General features: G+C 39.9%; 1 protein-coding gene across 1 annotated transcript in view; it reads left to right on the top strand.

Moving 5' to 3' along the window:
* The window catches only part of si:ch211-186j3.6 (neural-cadherin), a 434,762-nt gene that overhangs the window by 286,288 nt on the left and 128,737 nt on the right, over positions 1-19,737 (top strand). The window contains exon 28 of the mRNA XM_049561145.1: positions 3,373-3,650. Within this exon, the coding sequence (XP_049417102.1) occupies positions 3,373-3,650 (278 nt within the window). The remainder of the gene's footprint in view (positions 1-3,372; positions 3,651-19,737) is intronic.

Below are 19,737 nucleotides of genomic sequence, written 5' to 3'. Positions count from 1 at the left end.
GAGCATGTTATACATGTTACATCTTAGTTTTCTGATTTTGTTTTCCAGTTTTGTTTCTACAGTTAAGTGCACTGCAGACACACCTTTACACCATCTTTATTCATAAATTGGACTGGTTTGCAACACAGATTTTACACAAGGACACTGTTTTGACATCCCTAAAACTTTGAGTGTGATCACTTATTGCAGTTGCTACACTGTCCTACAAAACAATCCAATGTCAATCAACACTATCTCCACAGCTTGTTTTGTGATCATTTAAGCAAAAAAAACCTGCCATGTATTGCCCAATGACACAAAGAGCATAGAGAAGAGGGTTTATAGATAGAGTATATGATACACCATAGGCCCCATTTCACCATCAAATGCCCACACAACCCCCTCCATGTTTAATTTAATATGCACAAGGCTGCACATCCTCTCGGAAGCATTAAAGCCAAGGGAAACCGATGAATAGAAGCATTTGTGTCCAATTTGACTATCAAGGGAATGCAGTAATGACGCAGGTAGGTTTAATGAAAGCAGGTCGTTTTAAATGGAAAAACTACCACAACAAATACTGGCAAATCTACAGTGTTTGAAGTTCAACTGATATGAGACATCAGTCAGCAATAACATTGATCCATTAAACACAGCCTGTATCAAAGATACAGCCACTGCAGCACAGGGCATTTGTTGGAATAAGTGGAATAGATGTGAACTGCATGGTTAGTGAGCGCAATCCAGTCACACTGAATGAGGTCCAATCAGTCCAGAACATTGAGCATGAAGTCACCCTCTTTCGGTTCAACAAGATTTACATTGAGTGGCTCTGTATGTGTATTTGTGTGTGAGAGTGTGAGCACAAGTGTCCATGCCTATGCTACATGAGTACATGCATGTGTATGTAAACTGTAGAAATCTAGTGCCAGTGTCACTCTAACCAGCCAAGGACAACACATCTGAATGCACACGCAGCAACACACACACACACACACACACACACACACACACACACACACACACACACACACACACTCCACAACACTACAGCACATATTCAATTTCATTTCCATTTTCCCTTCCAGTGCTTTATCAAACTGCTCAACCTAGAGAGTCATGGTTCCCTTTCTGCCTCATCGCCGTTTAGCCCACTTTTTCAGGAACTAGTGCAGAAAAACAGTTCTTAGACCCAAACTGCCTGCTGTACTTTATTACATTCTCACATTGAATAAGCACTTCCACATCAGCAATGTGTTGTTTATCTCTGTGTTGGTGGGTATGCACATGTGATTATTGGTTTGTGTAAACTAGATTAGCCAGACATTATTACCTATGCATCCATTTGCCGTTACAGTAATAGCTTATTGGATGGATGGATTTTAGTTAAAGCATGTTCACAGATTATTGGTTAGGGATGGGAATCGAGAACAGGAACCGGTTCCAACTGGTCCAATTCATCGACACCATTAGCCTTTATGCTTAACGATTCCCTTATCGATTCTTTTCATTACGCCGAATCTATGCTCGTCAGTCAGCAGCCCGTTCAACAACAAAGAAGACGTAATGGCAGAGAGACAGAAGCGGTCAAAGCCGTAGCTTCACTTCACGCTGTTGTTAGCCTCCCTGGAGCTGCTAGCTCACTGTGGAGCTTCAGTGCATCCCCGCTCCAGGTGGACGGCGGGCGGGGCGCTGTTGTTGTTAGCCTCCCTGGAGCTGCTAGCCCACTGTTGAGCTTCGGCGCATCCCTGCTCCTGTTGTCAGATTTCATGGGAACACCAAGGATGGTAAGATGAGGGCAGTTGAGTTGATTTGCACGCTATTTGTTGTTATAATATGCTGGGCTAGCTGCGTTAGCTGCCTCACCTGAGTTAGCTGCACTAGCTGCGTGGTGTTGACACACTCAGGCTGGGGATGCTTTTTTTCAAATCTTTTCCCATGCCTAATTGGGATGCAGTTGAACATATCGCGAGCCTCCCTACTATCTGGTGTTAACATGTCTGTTGCATCCATATTGGACCTACATCTACAGTATGTTCCTGTTCCTACATTTAAATGTGGTATGACAGTACATTCTTCCATATGGAGGCCCATTTCCACCAGTGTGAAAAACACCCTGGAAGCCATTATAATGAAAAACTTTCTTAAATTATAACTTGATAGAGTTTCTCATTATCTTGAGATATTATCATTATTTCAATGTATTATTAGTCACTATTCTCTGTTATTAGTCATTATTTTCAATGAAATTGCTCAATATGACATTTTTTTTTTCATTGCAGTGAAGGTAATGTGCTTCCATACTTTGGTATCATAGTGAACTTAACTGATTTCTACTTTTACCAACCTCCACACTCTACTGTCAATTTACCGGGATGTAGGGATGCACCGAAATGAAAATTTGTGGCTGAAGCCGAAGCCGAATAAAATTAAACGCTTGGCCGAATACCGAATACTGTTGTTTAGTTTTTCATTAGTTTTTGCAGATGAACCCCCTCCAGATTAGTGTTGTCATGGTACCAATATTGGGACCCATGGTACGATACCAGTGAAAGTATGACGGTTCTGAGTAGCATCACGATACCACAGCGAAAATGACGCAGATGTGCCTTTTGTCATTTATAAAAAGATAAATCACTTTTCTATAATACATCAAAGATATTTCAATGGAATAAATTACTTACTGACTTATTCATACTTCAAAAACAGCATCGATAAGTGATTAACATAGGGGGGATCAAAATAAAATAAATAAATAAAATAAAAATCAACCAGCCACCCTCCTCCCCTGACAAGTCCCTTCATAAGTAAAGTACAGTCCCTTAAGTGCGGTGAGGTTTGTGGGCCGTTACCTGCCACACAGAGTAATGCGAACAGCTCGTTTCTCCTCTGACACGTCACATACCTGTGTGCCGCCACGGCTCGGCTGTCCAGGTACTACTGGGCAGTCATGACGCCAAGAAGAAGACATTATTGGAGCCAGAATTCTCCGTCGCTGGTAAGCCTTATCTTGCGCTGCGGAGCACTATGGCTGCCGTATTGCTGCTGCTGGTTGAAATCTGCACATGCACAGCGTGCTTGCACAAAACTATTTTTAGTCGCAAATGTGAGTGCGGTGACGGACGGAGTAAAATATTGCCACACTGCCGACATTTTACTCCGTCCGTCACCGCACGCTGTTCGATTGCATAATCAAAACACACCGCTATTATTCGGCCTTGCTATTCAATTATTCCACTGAATACCGAATGTGTGTTTTTTTTGCAATATTCGGCCGAATATATTCAGTTACCGAATATTCGGTGTATGTGACAGTATTTGTGTTTCACCAGTATCATATCAATACTCAAGCCAATATCTGGTTTCTTTTTCTCTATCTTTCTCCATCTCCAGCTTCAGTCATTCCTGCAGGTCAGCGTGTTCCAAATCCGGGTAGACGAGTGTCCCAGCTCAGAGTGTGCCGGGGCCGGCGGCTGCACCAACGTTTTGAATGTGCGGGACACACCCACAGTCGTGGATTGTGGGACTATGAGTCTTGTATCTGTGACAGTGGAATCTACAGCTGCGTGCTCCTGCCCAGGCAGAGAGCAGTCCCATCAGCCCTGCACTGCATATCCGAGAAACCCCTGCTTCAATGGTGGCGTGTGTGTGGACACTCAGCATGGCTACAGGTGAGTTGAAAATGAAGGCCATACCCAAACAGAGCCTGAGGGGCAGGGTTTCGTAGAGAGCCATCAATTTTTTTCTAATAGCATAACAAATCACTCTTGTTATTCTAGTTACATTATGGTAGTCGCCAATTACAAAATGTTGATATGTGCATGCCCTGAGGTAGCAGAGCCTATAAGAATTATTGCAGACAGAAATTGTTATTTTTCAATCTCACACCAAAAATGACAATAACCTAGAGTGCCAATGCTGTTTAGTTTCCCTAGTCATTCACAGGAAAGAACTTGGAGCTTAGATATGACTAAAACAGAAAATGCTAAAAAGTAAAAGTATGTATGAATGAATACAGTGATGCAATATTATGAAACTATTAACATGTAAATGAAATGGTATCGCTTTGGAGTGATTTTACTGAACATTGACGTTGACACTTTCTTTCCAACATGGATATGTGTTAACACATTACAGTATGTATCACATTTGTTTCACACCTAAGAGTTGCTCAATCAGTCTGACTTCTTTAGTCTTTTACAGAAAAAAATAGATGTTTGACATATTTCATTTTTTCATTTGTTGTCTTAAGAATTACTGAAATCATTTTAGTTTTCATTTCTCACTGAATCCCAAAGTGTAACTGTGGTTTAGGAGGTCAGCAGAGTGAGACAGACTTAGCTGGGACAATAGGAGTAATGAGCTGGTGATTCAAAGATCACAGAGTGCACAAAGGGTAATTTTGGGCATGATTGTACCCCCTCCTTTTGAGATTAAAGTTGAAGCCATGTAGAGAACAAATTTAATAGGCTATTCTTTTTATATTGTTACTGGAGGGTCTCTCTATATATCCCTTTCTCTTTTTGCTGTTTCTCTCTATGCTCTTTGTTGTTTTCTGGCTATGGAGGTTACAGTGTGAGATAATTATTTTAACCTTTGTCTTTCTCCTGAAGCCTCATTATGAGGGCATAAAGTCAATGGGTCCATTGGGTCTCACTTCTGGAAAAGTGTTCTACACAGATTGCAGTACTTTTGAGTTATTTATGTTACATATAATGCACTGATAAATCACCTAACATTAGCATTGTCTGTGTTAGGCAAATAAGGCATCAATGCCAAAGTTCAGCCATGTCCCCTAATTAACCTCATCAGCATGGTGCAACTGCAACAGGAAAATAAGCACACTGCTGAAATTCTTGTACCATTAATATTTGTGCAGCATTACTCAGCACTCTTTTACAATGGTATGCCCTAATTTATGAAATATAAATGTACTATCTTTCACATTGCACATGGGACAAAAGACAGTCATTATGACCTCTTCAAAATACTTTGATTTCATGTGAAACGATATGCAAACAAAAAAATGATATGAAATGTGACCTTATATTTTCTGTATCTCTGATGCACTTACATCATTACATCATCATCTGCATCCTTCAGGATGAAATCTATTCCAGTGATTAACATGATGGATGAACTAGTGCAGCTGGGTTATCTGTTACTTCTGTTCTTGGATGGATCATGAGTGACAAAGAAATACACAGATAAGAGAATGATATGAACAGTAACATAAATAATGGCATACTTTTGACCTACAGTTCCCTGTAAATGTAGCATGATTTTTTTTTTTCCAAGTTCAAAATGAGCCAATTTTTACACTCACTTTAGTTTCTAATAGCCCTGGGTTCACCAAAGCATTGGTACAACAAAGTACCTGGAAATTTCTGTCCATCAACTGCTGGGAAAAACATGAGTTTGTTGTTGTGAGGTCTTTGTACTGATGCAGACCTGATCTGCATGAAGACAGAACAACTTCAAGGTCTCATGATATTACCTGCTGAGATAACAGGGCTGTATGCTAACTTTTTTGCAAATAGCATTGGTGCTACAGAGGTTGAAAGTTTTGCAGCACAGGCCACAACATTTTAGCACAACTATGAAAGTATCAAGTGAGTTCATTGTATTTTGAGACTATTCTGTAGAGGGCTGAAGGACACTCTTAAACCAGATATTATTCAAACTGTTAATTTATTTAAAAAAAAAATAAAAAAAAAAATCAAGGTTTAAACTTAGTGTTATCTGTTAACTATGTTGTTTCCCCTTTCTTACTGAGATACAGGTTAGATATTCTGTGTTACAGAGTAGATAGATACGTTCAAAACATTGCTAGCTGTAGTGGAAAAATAGGGGTTCTAGGTTCCAAAACTTGAGAGCTTTGTCACAAAAATTCAGCCAGTTATAGGTGCTGGGACAACTTAAACTTAGTGTTAAAGTGTGTAGCGAGCGAGTGGGTGAGTGGTTGGTTTATCAGTGAAGTGTATGAACTACACTGGAGACTGCATTTTCTTAACAGTGACAAACAGACTAATGGCAGACTCACATTAACAGTCCAGAGGGATGAATGCACATCTGCAGGTCAGCGTTATTGCATCTGCTGTATGAAATGTCTGTATCATCATTGCACAGTGTTTTTATAAACACGTCTCGTGCCCGCATTCAGGTGCCGTCTTACTGTCACTTGATAGACTACAACTACCAAGTAGAGTATCTATTGATTCAGCTCACACACACACCCTTACCACGAGTAAACAAGCAGCTCTGTTTCACACACGCAGCACAAAGGTGTAACTTTATAATGTTTATAGTGTCAGCAAGGGCGCTATGTTGGTATTTTCGTTCATTGCACAGACGGCCCTTGATAACCCCTTCTGGCCAAGTTGCAGTCTGCTTCGATTCCATTGTTGTTAGTGTTATCAGGTAATTAGCACATTTGTAAAATAATTTGACACTTTGGATAATATGTTATCAACACTTGTTGAGACCTGACTGTAATTTAGTGTTTACATGTCAGTTGTTTTTTTTTTTTTTTCTTTCTTTCTTTATTTATTTTTTAAAAAATGCATACATCCACTGTTGCCTGTCACAATTTCTTAAAAACTCTGTGTAACAGTCCTGGTAAAATATTCCTGAGATTTTGTAAGGTAAAATTCAGTATGAAAATATTTTTTTGTTACAAATATATAGATAGATGAAAAGATGTGCTTGCCCTCAGGAAGAAAGCCATCGGAATTTTTAAGTTAACATACCAGCTGACGTGTCAGTGCTGGAAACACACACTGCACTTTAATGCAATTTCCATTAATATTAGCAGATTTTCTCATAATAAAGGACATCAAATTTTTGCCATTCAAGAAGCTTTAAATCAAATGCCACATGAAAGAGTATAGTGAACTGATTGGAAAGACATTCAGTAATCAGTAATCTCAGGATTTGAGTTGTGTTTGTATTGGTAATACATAGGTGTGGTTGTAAGCCACTGTACTGCTAGGCTTACCTTAAATCAATCCTGAATCCCCAGCAACTTATGCCATTAAAAAAAGAAAGTTAACATTGAGATAGCGGGCTCGTCTTGAGGTTTGGAAGCTCTTTCTTAGTGCATCAAAATCAGTAAACATCTTGTAGTGCTCGTTGTATGCTAACTTTTTGCTTCTGTCAGACATGATGAATCCCCAGTGCTAGAGATTAGTTGGCCTACTATCTGGCCTCCAGAATTACAAAGCTGTACAATGTGGGGTGATCTTAAACTTAAACTAGGTTATGTAGGAAAGCAGTATGACTCAGTAATCAGGTTCCAGTTTGGCTGCTGCTGTTAATGTCCTAACTGCAAAGAACCTCAGAGGTATGTATCAGAGATATGTCAACACAAAGTCAGTGAGCACTTATCACATATAATGCTTTTGAGCCTAAACTCAACAAGTCATTCATTTCCAGCTTTCAGTAATGTCTGTCCATGGTGAATGAAGCCTAGTATAATATTTGAGGGAGAGCAGGGGACACGATGGAAGTGAAGGGAGGAATTAGAAGGAAATTAAAGGAGTGAACATAACCTCAAAGCATATGCTTATGAGACTGTGAGGGAGAGATGAAGGCAAAGTGCCTGTGGTGTTTGTGTGTAACAGTGTGTGAGTGTGTCTGTGCTGCAGTTAGTTTCAAAGCAAACTCTCTCAAATGATGTCTGTGATTAAAAAATGTGAAGGGAATGAAAACATCAAAACAAACGACCTGCCCGGTGCCACTAAAGCAAACTTTTATTTAATACTATTGCAGCAAATGTTCTAATAATCCCATAACTGCTGAGGTCTTAATTTGCACTCCCAGGTCTTTTCACACTTATTTTGCTCATTAAAAGCAGAGTATGTTGTTTCTCATTGGTGTGTTGCAACTGAAGATGAGGTGAATTAAAATGAAGTTGCAATTAGTATTTTTATTCGTGCTGAAGGGAATTTGTGAACCTTGTTACAGTTGTTAACAGCTGCTACAGCTGAGCATTGTGAAACAATTTCAAATTTGAAGGAGGAAGTGTTGGCTACAGTATGAGGCAATAAGAATGTAGGTAAGTCCAGCATGTTTGAGGCCGCATGCTTGAATTCTAAAGTTTACTCACCTTTAGTTTGAATTGTTTGGCCAAGTGAGAACACTGCTGTTGAGGCACCACTTTACTGAAATCATTACCATTACTTTTTATTGTATTCCTATATTAACGTTCATCAGCGAAATCTGTTTTAGATAAACATAATGCACAAATACATTTCTTAAGTCATGCTGTGCTATGCTAGTATTCCTTTCAGGCTGCATGCAGCCTAACAGCCTCTAACCTCTAAGTTCAACCTCTACGTTCAGGTGGACTTCAGATCTGCCCATCTTTCTTAACTTCTCTCTTCTCTCATGTGGACTAGCTGGACATTAAGAAAATAATTTTAGTGAGAACATCAACCTGACACCAAAGTGAGAGGGGCACAAATGAGATTTTGAAAAGTGGGATGGCCTCCCCCTCCCCCGCCCACAGGACATTGCACCCTTGGCTATTCCTACTATTTCTGCTTGTGGCAACTGAAAAATAGCTGTAGGACTCAACAAAGCAGAATTGTTTTCTAGTAACCAAGACCAGACTTGATCCATCTCAGTCTGAGAAAGTCCAAGCGGATTCATTATCAGGTGTGATCGTGTAGTGAACAGGGCTACAAGCTAAGCTAAATGCTATGCACAGACTATCTCTCCTGACCATCCTTCTCACAAGTGTAGGATCCCTTTCCAACAAGATGAACAAGCTAAAACTGAGGGTAACATCACTGTGGGGGACAAAGGACTGCTGCGTCCTGCCTCTGACCAAGACATGGCTGAACAGCAACATTCCTGATGCTGCCGTGGAACTAGCAGGTTGCTCACTGCACAGCACACATGACATCTGAAGTGGGCAAGAAGACAGGAGGCAGACTTTGTACTTTTTAAAATAATACTGGGTACACACACAATTATCACAGACTTTGTAATTTACAAATGTCATCTTGCACAGCAGTGTAATGACAATTAAAGTTTCGTATCCCTTTTTGTTTGTCTCAGAGTCTACCAACTACCACAGCTGATTCAGTTGCTCAGCCATCAGCCATTACTGCTGCTGGGGAGTGTAACTGCAAAGAACTTACAATGATTCTCTCTGGTGACCGGGGTTAGCTATCAATAGCACCCGCGGAAAGAAACTTATCGTGCGTCATAAATCAAGCCTAAAATGAGGCTTATAGGGAACCAATCTGTATGCCGATGGTGTTGCTATTCTGTAGCCATTGCATTGTGCAATCAACATTTACATCATAATAATAAGTTAAAGCAAAAACCTCTCTCATTCCACTTTAATCTGTGGGGCATTACGCTGCTGCCACCGTCACTGTTCCCATTCTGCTTAGGTCTGTTCTGGTCAACCACATTTTGAATATGGTCAATTAATACTCTGATTGATTTTCATCAGGATGTTTTCTGTGAATATCGGTTCCGTTTTGCACAGGTCTGTTTCAGATCAGGTCCACAGCATGAAGACCTCTAATATGAATGCCATTTGGAGGCAGCAGGGTTGCACTGAGACGACATGAGAGTTGTCTATGCTCTTCTATGAGAGCAGAGAGAGTGTGGACTGTAAGTGTAAAATGAACTGGCTACAGGATATAACCACAAAACACAAGGCTTTATTTAAAGGAGATGGATGCTGAAAACATTTTAGCTTTTCTTTCAGGGCTCATATTCAGCTATTTCATTTCAAGCTAAATTGTCTCTTTATGTGTAAAATAGGCATCAGCACCAGAATGGTTTAATGCAGCAAGATATACAGATCTGTCAAGATTTACATTTACTATTCACATTACCTCCCATCAAACTCTTCCCACACACTTCCTAAATATCTTGCCTTTACATTCTGGAGTCATAGAATTTGGGGAAAAAACTGATATGGGGACAGCTGGAGACATTCTGACAAAAAATCCTCTTATTAGCTCCAACCTCCTGATGCCCAAGTCTGAATGTGTCTCCCGTGCCTCCAGCACCAATTCAACACTTGAATGGCTGTTGCATTTATCCTTTCATACAAATGTATCAGGCATACATATGGACACTTACATGCCCAGGAAAACAGCTAAATGAAACAGACTTTAGCATGAATAGCAATTGGGGCTGGACAGGAAATGATGTTTAAATTGAACAAGAGTTTTCTTTGCGGTTTTGACATGTTGACAGAGAAGCCACTGTTTTTTGATAAAGGGATGATCCCACAATGTCAAGCCGATGTACATGGGAAAAGGGTAAGGGGATCGCTGGAAATTATATTTGTCTGAGTGAGACAAAGCTCACAAAGCCTCTGTTTTGTATAGTTATGATTCAGAGGGAAAATTTCTCCACAAGGATTATGAAAATTCAACTCATATTAAAACTTGGAAATCACTATAACTCATTGGAGGATCAGTAAAGACAGGAGCACATGCAAAGGATTTTGAATTGGTTAAACCACATCATGTTATCTGCCATCTCTTTTCTTCTCAGGATTTGTCTGTAAAGGTTCACTGAAATGACCATAAACTCTGAAACTTAATTCTCAACTGCAAACTCTGACAATAACACAGACTGGACAGTTTGGTAAAGGTTAGCTTTCAGCAAACAAAGCAGCTTTGTTAAAGGAATATTGAACAGTTTACCCACCCTGGCCTTTCTTGCTTCCCACTGTGCTACATTAAATCAAAGATTTTACACTTCTAGTCACGTGTGCTCCATCCAACTGTTCATTGTTAAAACTGCAGTGTATTTCCCCCACTTTTCTTCTATAAAAGCACATGCTTCAAGTTAACATTAACTGCCAGTGGCTCCGATATTTCAGCATTTGGTTTCATAGCATTTAGTTTACAAGGTCTCGGTGGATGCAGACATCAGCGCTGCTGTTCCTGACAGTGTTTAACTGCATGGCCTTTCTACTGTTATGGGGTCTGACTTGCAGATGAAAAATGAGATTTTCAGAGTATTCTTGGCGGCGTCTAACTCAACATATACAGCTCTTGTTTGCTTCTGTGTTTCTTAGCGTTATAAAAATAGAAGCAAACTTTTCACAACCTCCTACTAGATGAAAAATCTAGCATGTTAGCTGTCACATCCTGCCAGTTCTTGTTTCAAATTCCCAGCAAACAAGTGAACTGAAAAGAGTGTCTTCATTAGCATAAATCACTCTGTAAACAAGGCCAGGAGTGGGGTGAGAGCGTTTCAACAAATCCTTTTAACTACAAACATGATGATGAAATAAGCTCTTTGGTGCTTCTAGTGGTAGAGAAGACATGGTGACCCTATTTAACTTTGTGTAATTCAGCCTGATGCTCTGTGTATCCTCAGGCTCGGATCCTTAATGGTGGAAGTGAAGGGCTCTTTGCAACCAATTAAATGAAACACCAGTGCCTGGACCTAAGCTTTTATCACTGTCTCAACGGTTACTTCAGAATTTGAATGTTATGATGAAATTAAGAGTCATTTTTCACACTGGCACTGGTTCAAGAATAAAGCTGAAATCGTCTGTACATTGTTACACTCTATAGTTGTTAGAGGTAAACAAAATGATGTTTCAGCCACAACACAGATGGCAAAACCATCCAGAGTCAACCCTGATGTTGTCTTGTTAGCTATAGTTTATTCATGTTTTATTTATTTATTTATTTATTTTTTTTAGTTTTTGCATACTGTAACTGCAGCTTCTGTTTACTGGTGCTCCATCACTTTATTTTTTTAGGATATAGCTGAGTGGCTAGCAAACCAAACCAAAACTAATCACTTTATATACAAATAGACAATAGTACATTTAAATAATAAGACATATTAATTTGAACAGCTAGGGACAGCTTTGTTGTAAACAAAAGCTACATCTGAAGCTGATGGGAATACCACTAACTTTTGTTGGTGCTTGGTCATAAACAGAAACACAGGGCAGATAAAGAACAGTAACCTGAAAGGTCAAGGGATAACCAAGCCCAACCAATAGCTGTAAAGACATTAGAATCAGATCAAGACAGTTTACTCAAAGCCACACATGTCAACCTCCTGGTGGCACTAGAGGAAAAGTCAGTTCTAGGATACTTTGCCTGGCAATCATAAATGTTTGTAGAAAAATGTGTGTAGCAGTCTACACATGAACTCCTCCACTTGGGGAAGTAATTCACTCCTAACTGAAAGAGAGAAATCCCCTGTTTTCCAGCAGAGAACCATGGCCTCAGACTTGGAGGCGCTGACTCTCAATACTAACTGCTTCACACTTGGCTGCAAACCACCACAGTGCATGCTGGAGGTCACAGTCCAATGAAGCCATCAGAACCACATCATCTGCAAAGAGTAGAGACGAAATTCTGAGGTCCTCAAAGTGGACACTGTTCTCCCTCCAGCTGTGCCTTGAGATCCTGTCCATGAATATCACAAACAGATTTAGTGACAAGGGACAACCAAAACACACAGGAAATGTGTTTGACTTTTTGCCGGTTATTCCAGCACAGCTCTTACTTTGGTTCTGAAAGGACTGGATGACTCTTAACAAAGGCCCCTGCACCCCAAACACCCACAGTATTCCCCACAGGACTCACTAGGAGGTCCTCCTCTAAATCCACAAAGCACATGTAGACTGAATGAGTTAACTCCCATGACACCCTCAGCAGCCCAGCAAGGGTAAAGAGGAATAATCTGTCACAGCCTCCTCTTCAGTACTCTGGAGTAATATTTTACAGGGAGGCTACACAGTATGATCCCCCAATAACTGGAGCACACCTTCAGCTTTTTTTTTTTTTTTTTTTTTTTTAAAAAAAGGGAACCTCCAGCCTGGTCTGCTACTCAACAGGCACTGGCCCCGACCCCAGTGTTACACTGAGGAGTATAATATCAGTTTGACTTTAACATCTAACAACACCCACCCATGCAAATGCTAGAAAATTATGATTATAACTTAAATAAATTATAGATCTTAGCTTTGAAGTGATAATGTGAAGAGGAACATTTCCAATTTGCTATATACAGACAGGGAACCAGTGAAGCACATAACATGTATGAGACCTTGGCAGAATTTAAACATCACAGAAAAAAAAAAAATTGTAGTAGCGGCTGCTGCTACAGGTGTTCTGTGCTTAAGATGTTCAAACACTTTTTAATCCTGAAGCACCAGCACAGACAAGCGTGTTCAACCCCCCGCACACGCAGTACATACTCCCTCTGAACATATGTGAGAGCAGATGAACATAAAGTCTCATTGCACACATGTCCACTAAGCTTTCTTGCTGTGTCTTGTAGAAGTTAATTTTACCCTTCAGCTTCATTTAATTAGAAGCAGTGAGTGAAAAGTGCAGGATTTCAGTCTGGCAGGATGGAGCCTGCGTGTTATGTGCCTCACCGCTGGACCAGAGCAGGATGACTGGATAATCCCTGGATTACACACATGCACGCAAACACAGACAAATACACAGTTATTAGAGATGTGGACATTTTTATACCCTTGTTCACTCTGTTAATCTGCAAACAATGTTGCATTGCTTTGCATATTAAGACCCCTTTATTACCTAGTTACTGTTCTGATGGAGCAGATATTTTGATATTGGATTGGATTGGGTCCTGGGCCAGAGAACTAATAATAATAATAATAATAATAATACATTTGTAAGCGCTTTTGACAAATGCTCAAAGACACTTTACAGTTTTTTAAAAATCATAAAATAGAGCTAAATCAGAATAAAAAACAGCAATAAAACAGTATAAAACACACAAACTTTTTTTTTTTCTTTTAAGATTTTTTTGGGGCATTTTTAGCCTTTATTTGATAGGACAGACAAGCGTGAAAGGGGGAGAGAGAGAGGAAGTGACATGCAGCAAAGGGCCACAGGCTGGAGTCAAACCCGGGCCGCTGCGGCAACAGCCTTGTACATAGGGCGCCTGCTCTACCACTAAGCCACCGATGCCCCAAACACACAAACTTATACATTAAAAGCTAATTTAAAAAGGTGAGTTTTGAGCATGGTCTTGAATTTTGGGAGGTGTGTGCAGATATGGATGGGTTTGGGAAGTGAGTTCCAGAGGGAGGGGGCAGCGATGGAGAAGGACCTGTTCCCCTAGGTTTGGTGCTTGGTCCATGCAGATAGTGAGAGGAGATTTCCTTTGGATGAGCGGAGGTCGCGGGAGGGGGTGTGGTGGTGGAATAGGTGTGTGAGGTAGGAGGGGGCCTGGTTGTTGAGTGCTGTGTGTGTGAGGAGGAAGATTTTGAACTGTATGTGATGTGTGATGGGGAGCCAATGTAGGTTTTGGAGGACGGGGGTGATGTGGTCTCGGGAGCGGGTGTGGGTGAGCAGACCACCACATCAATGTGGTCTCGGGAGCGGGTGTGGGTGAGCAGGCGGGCAGCAGAGTTCTGGATGTATTGAAGTTTATTGAGGAGTTTGAATGATGAGCCATAGAGGATGCTATTGCAATAGTCCGGTCTGCATATGATAAATGCATGGATGAGGGTTTCTGCAGCAGAGAAGGTGAGTGAGGGGCGAAGACGGGCGACGTTCTTGAGGTGGAAGAAGGCAGTCCTGGTGATGTGATTGATATGGTGGTCAAACCTTAGCTGGCTGTCGAAGATGATTCCTAGGTTGCGGGTGTGTGGTGAGGGAGACAGAGTGCAGTTATCGAAGGTGAGGCAGAGAGAGTAGAGATGTACAGTTGGATGTCGTCGGCGTAGCAGTGGAACTGGAGGCCGTTACAACGGATGATATTGCCAAGGGGGAGCATATAGAGGATGAAAAGGGGGGGACCCCTGGGGGACACCTTGGGACAGGGGGAGCGGTGGGGGAGGTGCAGTTGTTTATACTGATGAACTGGTGTCGGTTGGTGAGGTAGGAGTGAATCCAGGAGAGTGAATAATAATGAAATGAAGGTCTTAAGGTATTTTAATACTAATTTGTATATCAGTTACTGAACACGTTACCTTCAGTGTGTTGCCCCCATAGTGAACGGAGAATCCAAAAAAGGCAAACATTCTTTATGAATTGACGTAAACAGCAAACAGGGACATTTAACAACAGCAACACTATATCAGAACATCCATTAACAAACTCTCACACAGTTCCTGCAGTATAAACCCAAGTCTCATTTATCCAGTCATATGCTCAGCACTTCCCAAAAGCACGCATCTTTGCAAAAACATGATTTAAACATATCCATACAGTACTGAGTATATGACTGGATAGATGAGACTTAGATTATACTGCACAAGTTGTGTGAGTGTTTGTAAACAGATGTTTTTATATAGTTTTGCTGTTGTTAAGCACAGTCCCCATTTACTTCAAATCATGAAGAGTAACTGATATACAAATGGTCATTTTTAGGGTGAAATATTCTTTTCAGTCATTTAGCAAAACTTTTTAAATTATGCTATAATATCTTGGAAATTTTTGTGCAGTTTGTGTTTGATTTGTGAAAGCTCCAGACCACTGTGTTATTGATCATAATCAGACTTTCTACTTTTTATTTCATTTTTATTCTTTGTCTTATCTATGGTTTTATTTTATTAAAAAAAATAGATTTCTCATTTCTATTTTCATAATTGATGTGGCTAGATGAGACATGATCACATAGATTTCATTAAATGTGTATATTTGTATAGACACTACATTCAGCTTTAATTGAAACTTACCAAGCCTTTGAAACTCGCTGTTTTGAACAGTGGAAACTTTTCCCTAGTGGCCTTGTTATTCTAAATGCTTACTTGAAACTGGAGAGTGAAAAACAACCTAAACCTTTAATAAAAATGTAAAAATTGTGTTTGTGAATGATAAATTGCAATTTCTGCTGTCTCTAAAACATCATGTGCTGCATATCTTTTGTGAAAAATGGACCAGAATGAAACTACAGAAAATTACTTTCTGTAAATTACCAGCCAAAGACATGACAGTAGAGAACAAGGCAAAGCAGGCCAAGTTCTCAACCCCGACACACAGATGCCATATGATTGTAAGATTTTCAATCACACTACAGTGCCTGAGCTCTGTAACATCTGCTGTGTAATTCTCCAGGTTCAGAGGAGGAGAGGAAGCGAGACATGGGATGTCAGGGATGGAGAAAATGAGGATAGAGGGGAAGGAGGGGAGAAATTCTGGAAATTAGGAAAATAATACCGCAGAGCAACGGGCAATGAGAAGAGGAAATGGTCAAAGAATGTTGTAAAAGAAGAGAAGTGTTGAAAAGAAGGAGATGAAATAATACATATTGATAAAATAAGAGTTAATACAAGATAGAATTGCTCTAAGATGGTTTTCTGACCCCACCCAAACACATCCTTACACACACAAACAGATTATGGCCAAAGATTGAAGGAAGAACATGCAAATAATCGAGGCGCTGGGATTAATAATGAGATTAGGGGTGTGAGGGGGTTGGGGATGGGATTATAGCTCTCAGTCCGACGTTAACACAACACAATTCCCAACAGACAGCGAATGAGCAAAACAAAGCTGCCTTAAGAGGATTGGAGGGCTTGGCCATTGTGACTAAAACTATGTCTCAGATTGTCTCGCATTCAGAGAATTAGGATGACATTGCCAAAATGGAAATACAGGCATGGATGTTTTCCTGGTGCCTTCAATCATACACACTCATACACATCCAGATAAATTATGAGTCTGCATGAACAGACTAAATATTTAAAGCCTCTGAAAACCTAAGTATGTATCCATAACATTGAATAGTCACGACTAAATAAGTCTCATTTAAATTTAGTGGTAAGAAAAACAACATAAGGTATTATTTTTGTAATACTTTTAACACTCAAAAGTTTTTGATTTGCAGTAGCCAGGCAACAAAGACAAACCCCGCAACTGTCACCACATTCAGATTCAATCATGACTGGTGCAAAGGAGTATGTGACATCACTCACTTAAATCCAGTTAGAGGAGCAAAGACAAAAAAAACCACAGAAATCTCTCGAGTGAAATACCCAACTGTTACAACCTTGGCAGAAAATTATGCATTTATGGTGGAGACCATCATTCACAGTAAGAGGCTTATTGAGAGAATAGGTTTTTAGGACTTTTACTGTCTGTAACTCAAATTCAAATTATTTTTAAAGAGAAAGAAAAAAGAAAAGTGTATGTATCCTTGGTGTTTGTTTTGACTTGTGTATTTATTTAGTCAGTTATATTTATTAAAAAAAAAAAAAAAATCTGCACTGTTTTGCAGGAGGCAAGCAACTTTGGACTGACATAGTAAGTCATGTAATTTGATTGGTCCAATATGTGAATGGGCAGGCACTAAAAAAAGCTTCCAGACAGGAAGTTAACCAGATGGGAGGCAGACGATTGGGTTTCATTAAGTATCTAACATCATTTTAAAATCATTTTATTTCTGTGATCAGGACAGCATACCAATGTATAACATCATATGCAAAGAAGCTATGAGTGAGATCTCTTGTTCCATTAGTCATTACTCCGCTCATACACCCAAAGGTGCCTTTAATCAACTCAAATGAGGAGGCAACAAATATTTACTGGGATTCATAAAGTGTAATTATTGGATTTAATTTGTGATCCCTTACACCGCTTGTTACTGAAAAAAGTAATTACGTTACCAAAACACTTTATTAACTTCCTGTTGCTGTGAGTTTTTGGTCATTTGCCAAATACTGTTCTACATAATACTATCAATAAAATATGCAAACATAAAAGTGAAATGGTAAATGGTTTACACTTGTATAGCGCTTTTCTAGTCTTCCGACCACTCAAAGTGCTTTCACACTACATGTCACATTCACCCATTCACACACACATTCATACACTGGTGGCCAAGGCTACCATACATGGTGCCACCTGCTACTCAGTAACCATTCATACAGTGATGGAAAAGCCACGAGCAATTTAGTGGTTCAGTATCAAGGCCAAGGACACTTTGACATGCTGACAGGAGGAGCCAGGGATCGAACCACAGATCTTCAGATTAGTGGATGACCCGCTCTATCTCTGAGCCACAGCCGCTCACAGCCAAAAGTAAAATTGTGTTTGAATTAATGTTTATAAATTTAGACAGAGATCAACAAACCAAAAACCAGCTGGTTTAGTGACTGTTTGTGAAAATGCAAATAAGAACTGAAAGTAATAAGTGAACCGTCAGAGCAAGTTAATGGTGAATGTAAGTGTGTCTTCCCAGCTTTGAGAATTTATAAGGCTGTGTGAACTGATCAGGACTGCAAACTGTTTCAGCCATGAGAGACAAAATAGGGAATGAAGCAAACATAGCAACATAAGCTCTCAGATTTCAGTAACAGCTGTCACAGGAAATGCCCATCCATAGGTTTGAAGCTTAGACACTTTCACCACAAATATGTCAGAAAGCAGTTTTAGCTTCTTTTGAAAAAAAAAAAAAAAAAAAGGAAATTCACGGTCAATAGCAGCATCATCATTATAGTTTGTATTTCCTTACACATAAACTGGGGAGAATTGAACATTTAGTCTGAGGGACAACTGACTTAGTACTGCACTGTACAGCACAGACACTTGAACACACATACACACACTCACAGCGTAGGCGCGCAAGCACATGTGTGTCTTCTCAGATTTCATTTCTACTTGCTCTTTTGTTGTTTGCATATTACATTAGCATTGCTGAACATATTTGTTCATGCATTTTTGTGTCTCTAGGCACTGAAGTGACACGCACCTTTTTCATTTGCAAAAGCACCATGTATTGTACGTGAGCTTTGTCATTTCTAATTGTGTGTGTGCATATGTCTGTTGTATTTTTTCAATCCTGGAAGAGAACAGATGCAGGAAAATCAGCAAAGACAATGAAGGAACAACTTGGATGAGAAATGAGCTGTCGACAGAACACCAGTGAGATGTGTGTGTGTGTCTATGCATGCACAATATTGCAAACACACGTCTGTGTGTGGTTTTGCAGAAACCACAGAGCTAAAAGAAGCAGTTCATGTATGAATAACATAAACCAATGAAAAACTCACGTATTAGGAGCAGAGGAATTGCCCCAGAGAAATACCTTGTTTCTCTGAGATGTGTGTTTGTGCGTTAAGTCGGGATGGAGGCAGTGTGTGCAATTAGTGTATTTCATAATAGCTAACAACAGGTGGATTGAGTGGGGGGAATTTTCTAAGGAAATACAAGGTTTTCTCTTCAGATTTTTATACTGCTATTAAGTAGAGGAGGATGGAAGGAGGGTTAACCATAATCAGTTTTTGGCACAAGTGTCCACATGGATTCAATGATGAACTGATTAGTTTTTGGTTGTCAAAGGTCAAAGATCAAGGTCACTGTGACCATGTTTGTCTCATTCTGGTGAAGACAATATCTCAAGAAGAGCTTCAGGGAGTTTCTCAAAATTAGGCACAAATGTCCACTTGGACTCATCAATAAACTGAGTAGTTTTTAGTTTTCATATGTCAGAGGTCAAGGTCACTGTGACCTTGTCTGTCTCATTCTTGTGAACATTTTATCTCAAGAATACATTGAGAGAATGTCTTGAAATTTGACACAAACGTTCACTTAGACTCATCGATAAACTAATTGGACTTTGGTGGCCAAAGGTCTACCTTGCATCTGTAATAGGGGTAATATGGTGGTTACTTCTTCCCAGGAATGTTGTATTGGTGGACAATACCAGAGTTCATGGAGCTAGCTGTCAGTTGTGTCCATTGAGTGCATATGTCTGATAAAGAACACTGTAAGGACATTTCTTTAAATTTGACACAAGCATCCACTTGGCCAGAAGAGTAAATTAATC

This window comes from Epinephelus fuscoguttatus, linkage group LG2 (genome assembly GCF_011397635.1).
Source record: "Epinephelus fuscoguttatus linkage group LG2, E.fuscoguttatus.final_Chr_v1".
NCBI lineage: Eukaryota > Metazoa > Chordata > Actinopteri > Perciformes > Serranidae > Epinephelus > Epinephelus fuscoguttatus.
The sequence above is the reverse complement of the archived record's forward strand: the minus strand, read 5'-3'. Positions and strand labels throughout refer to the sequence as shown.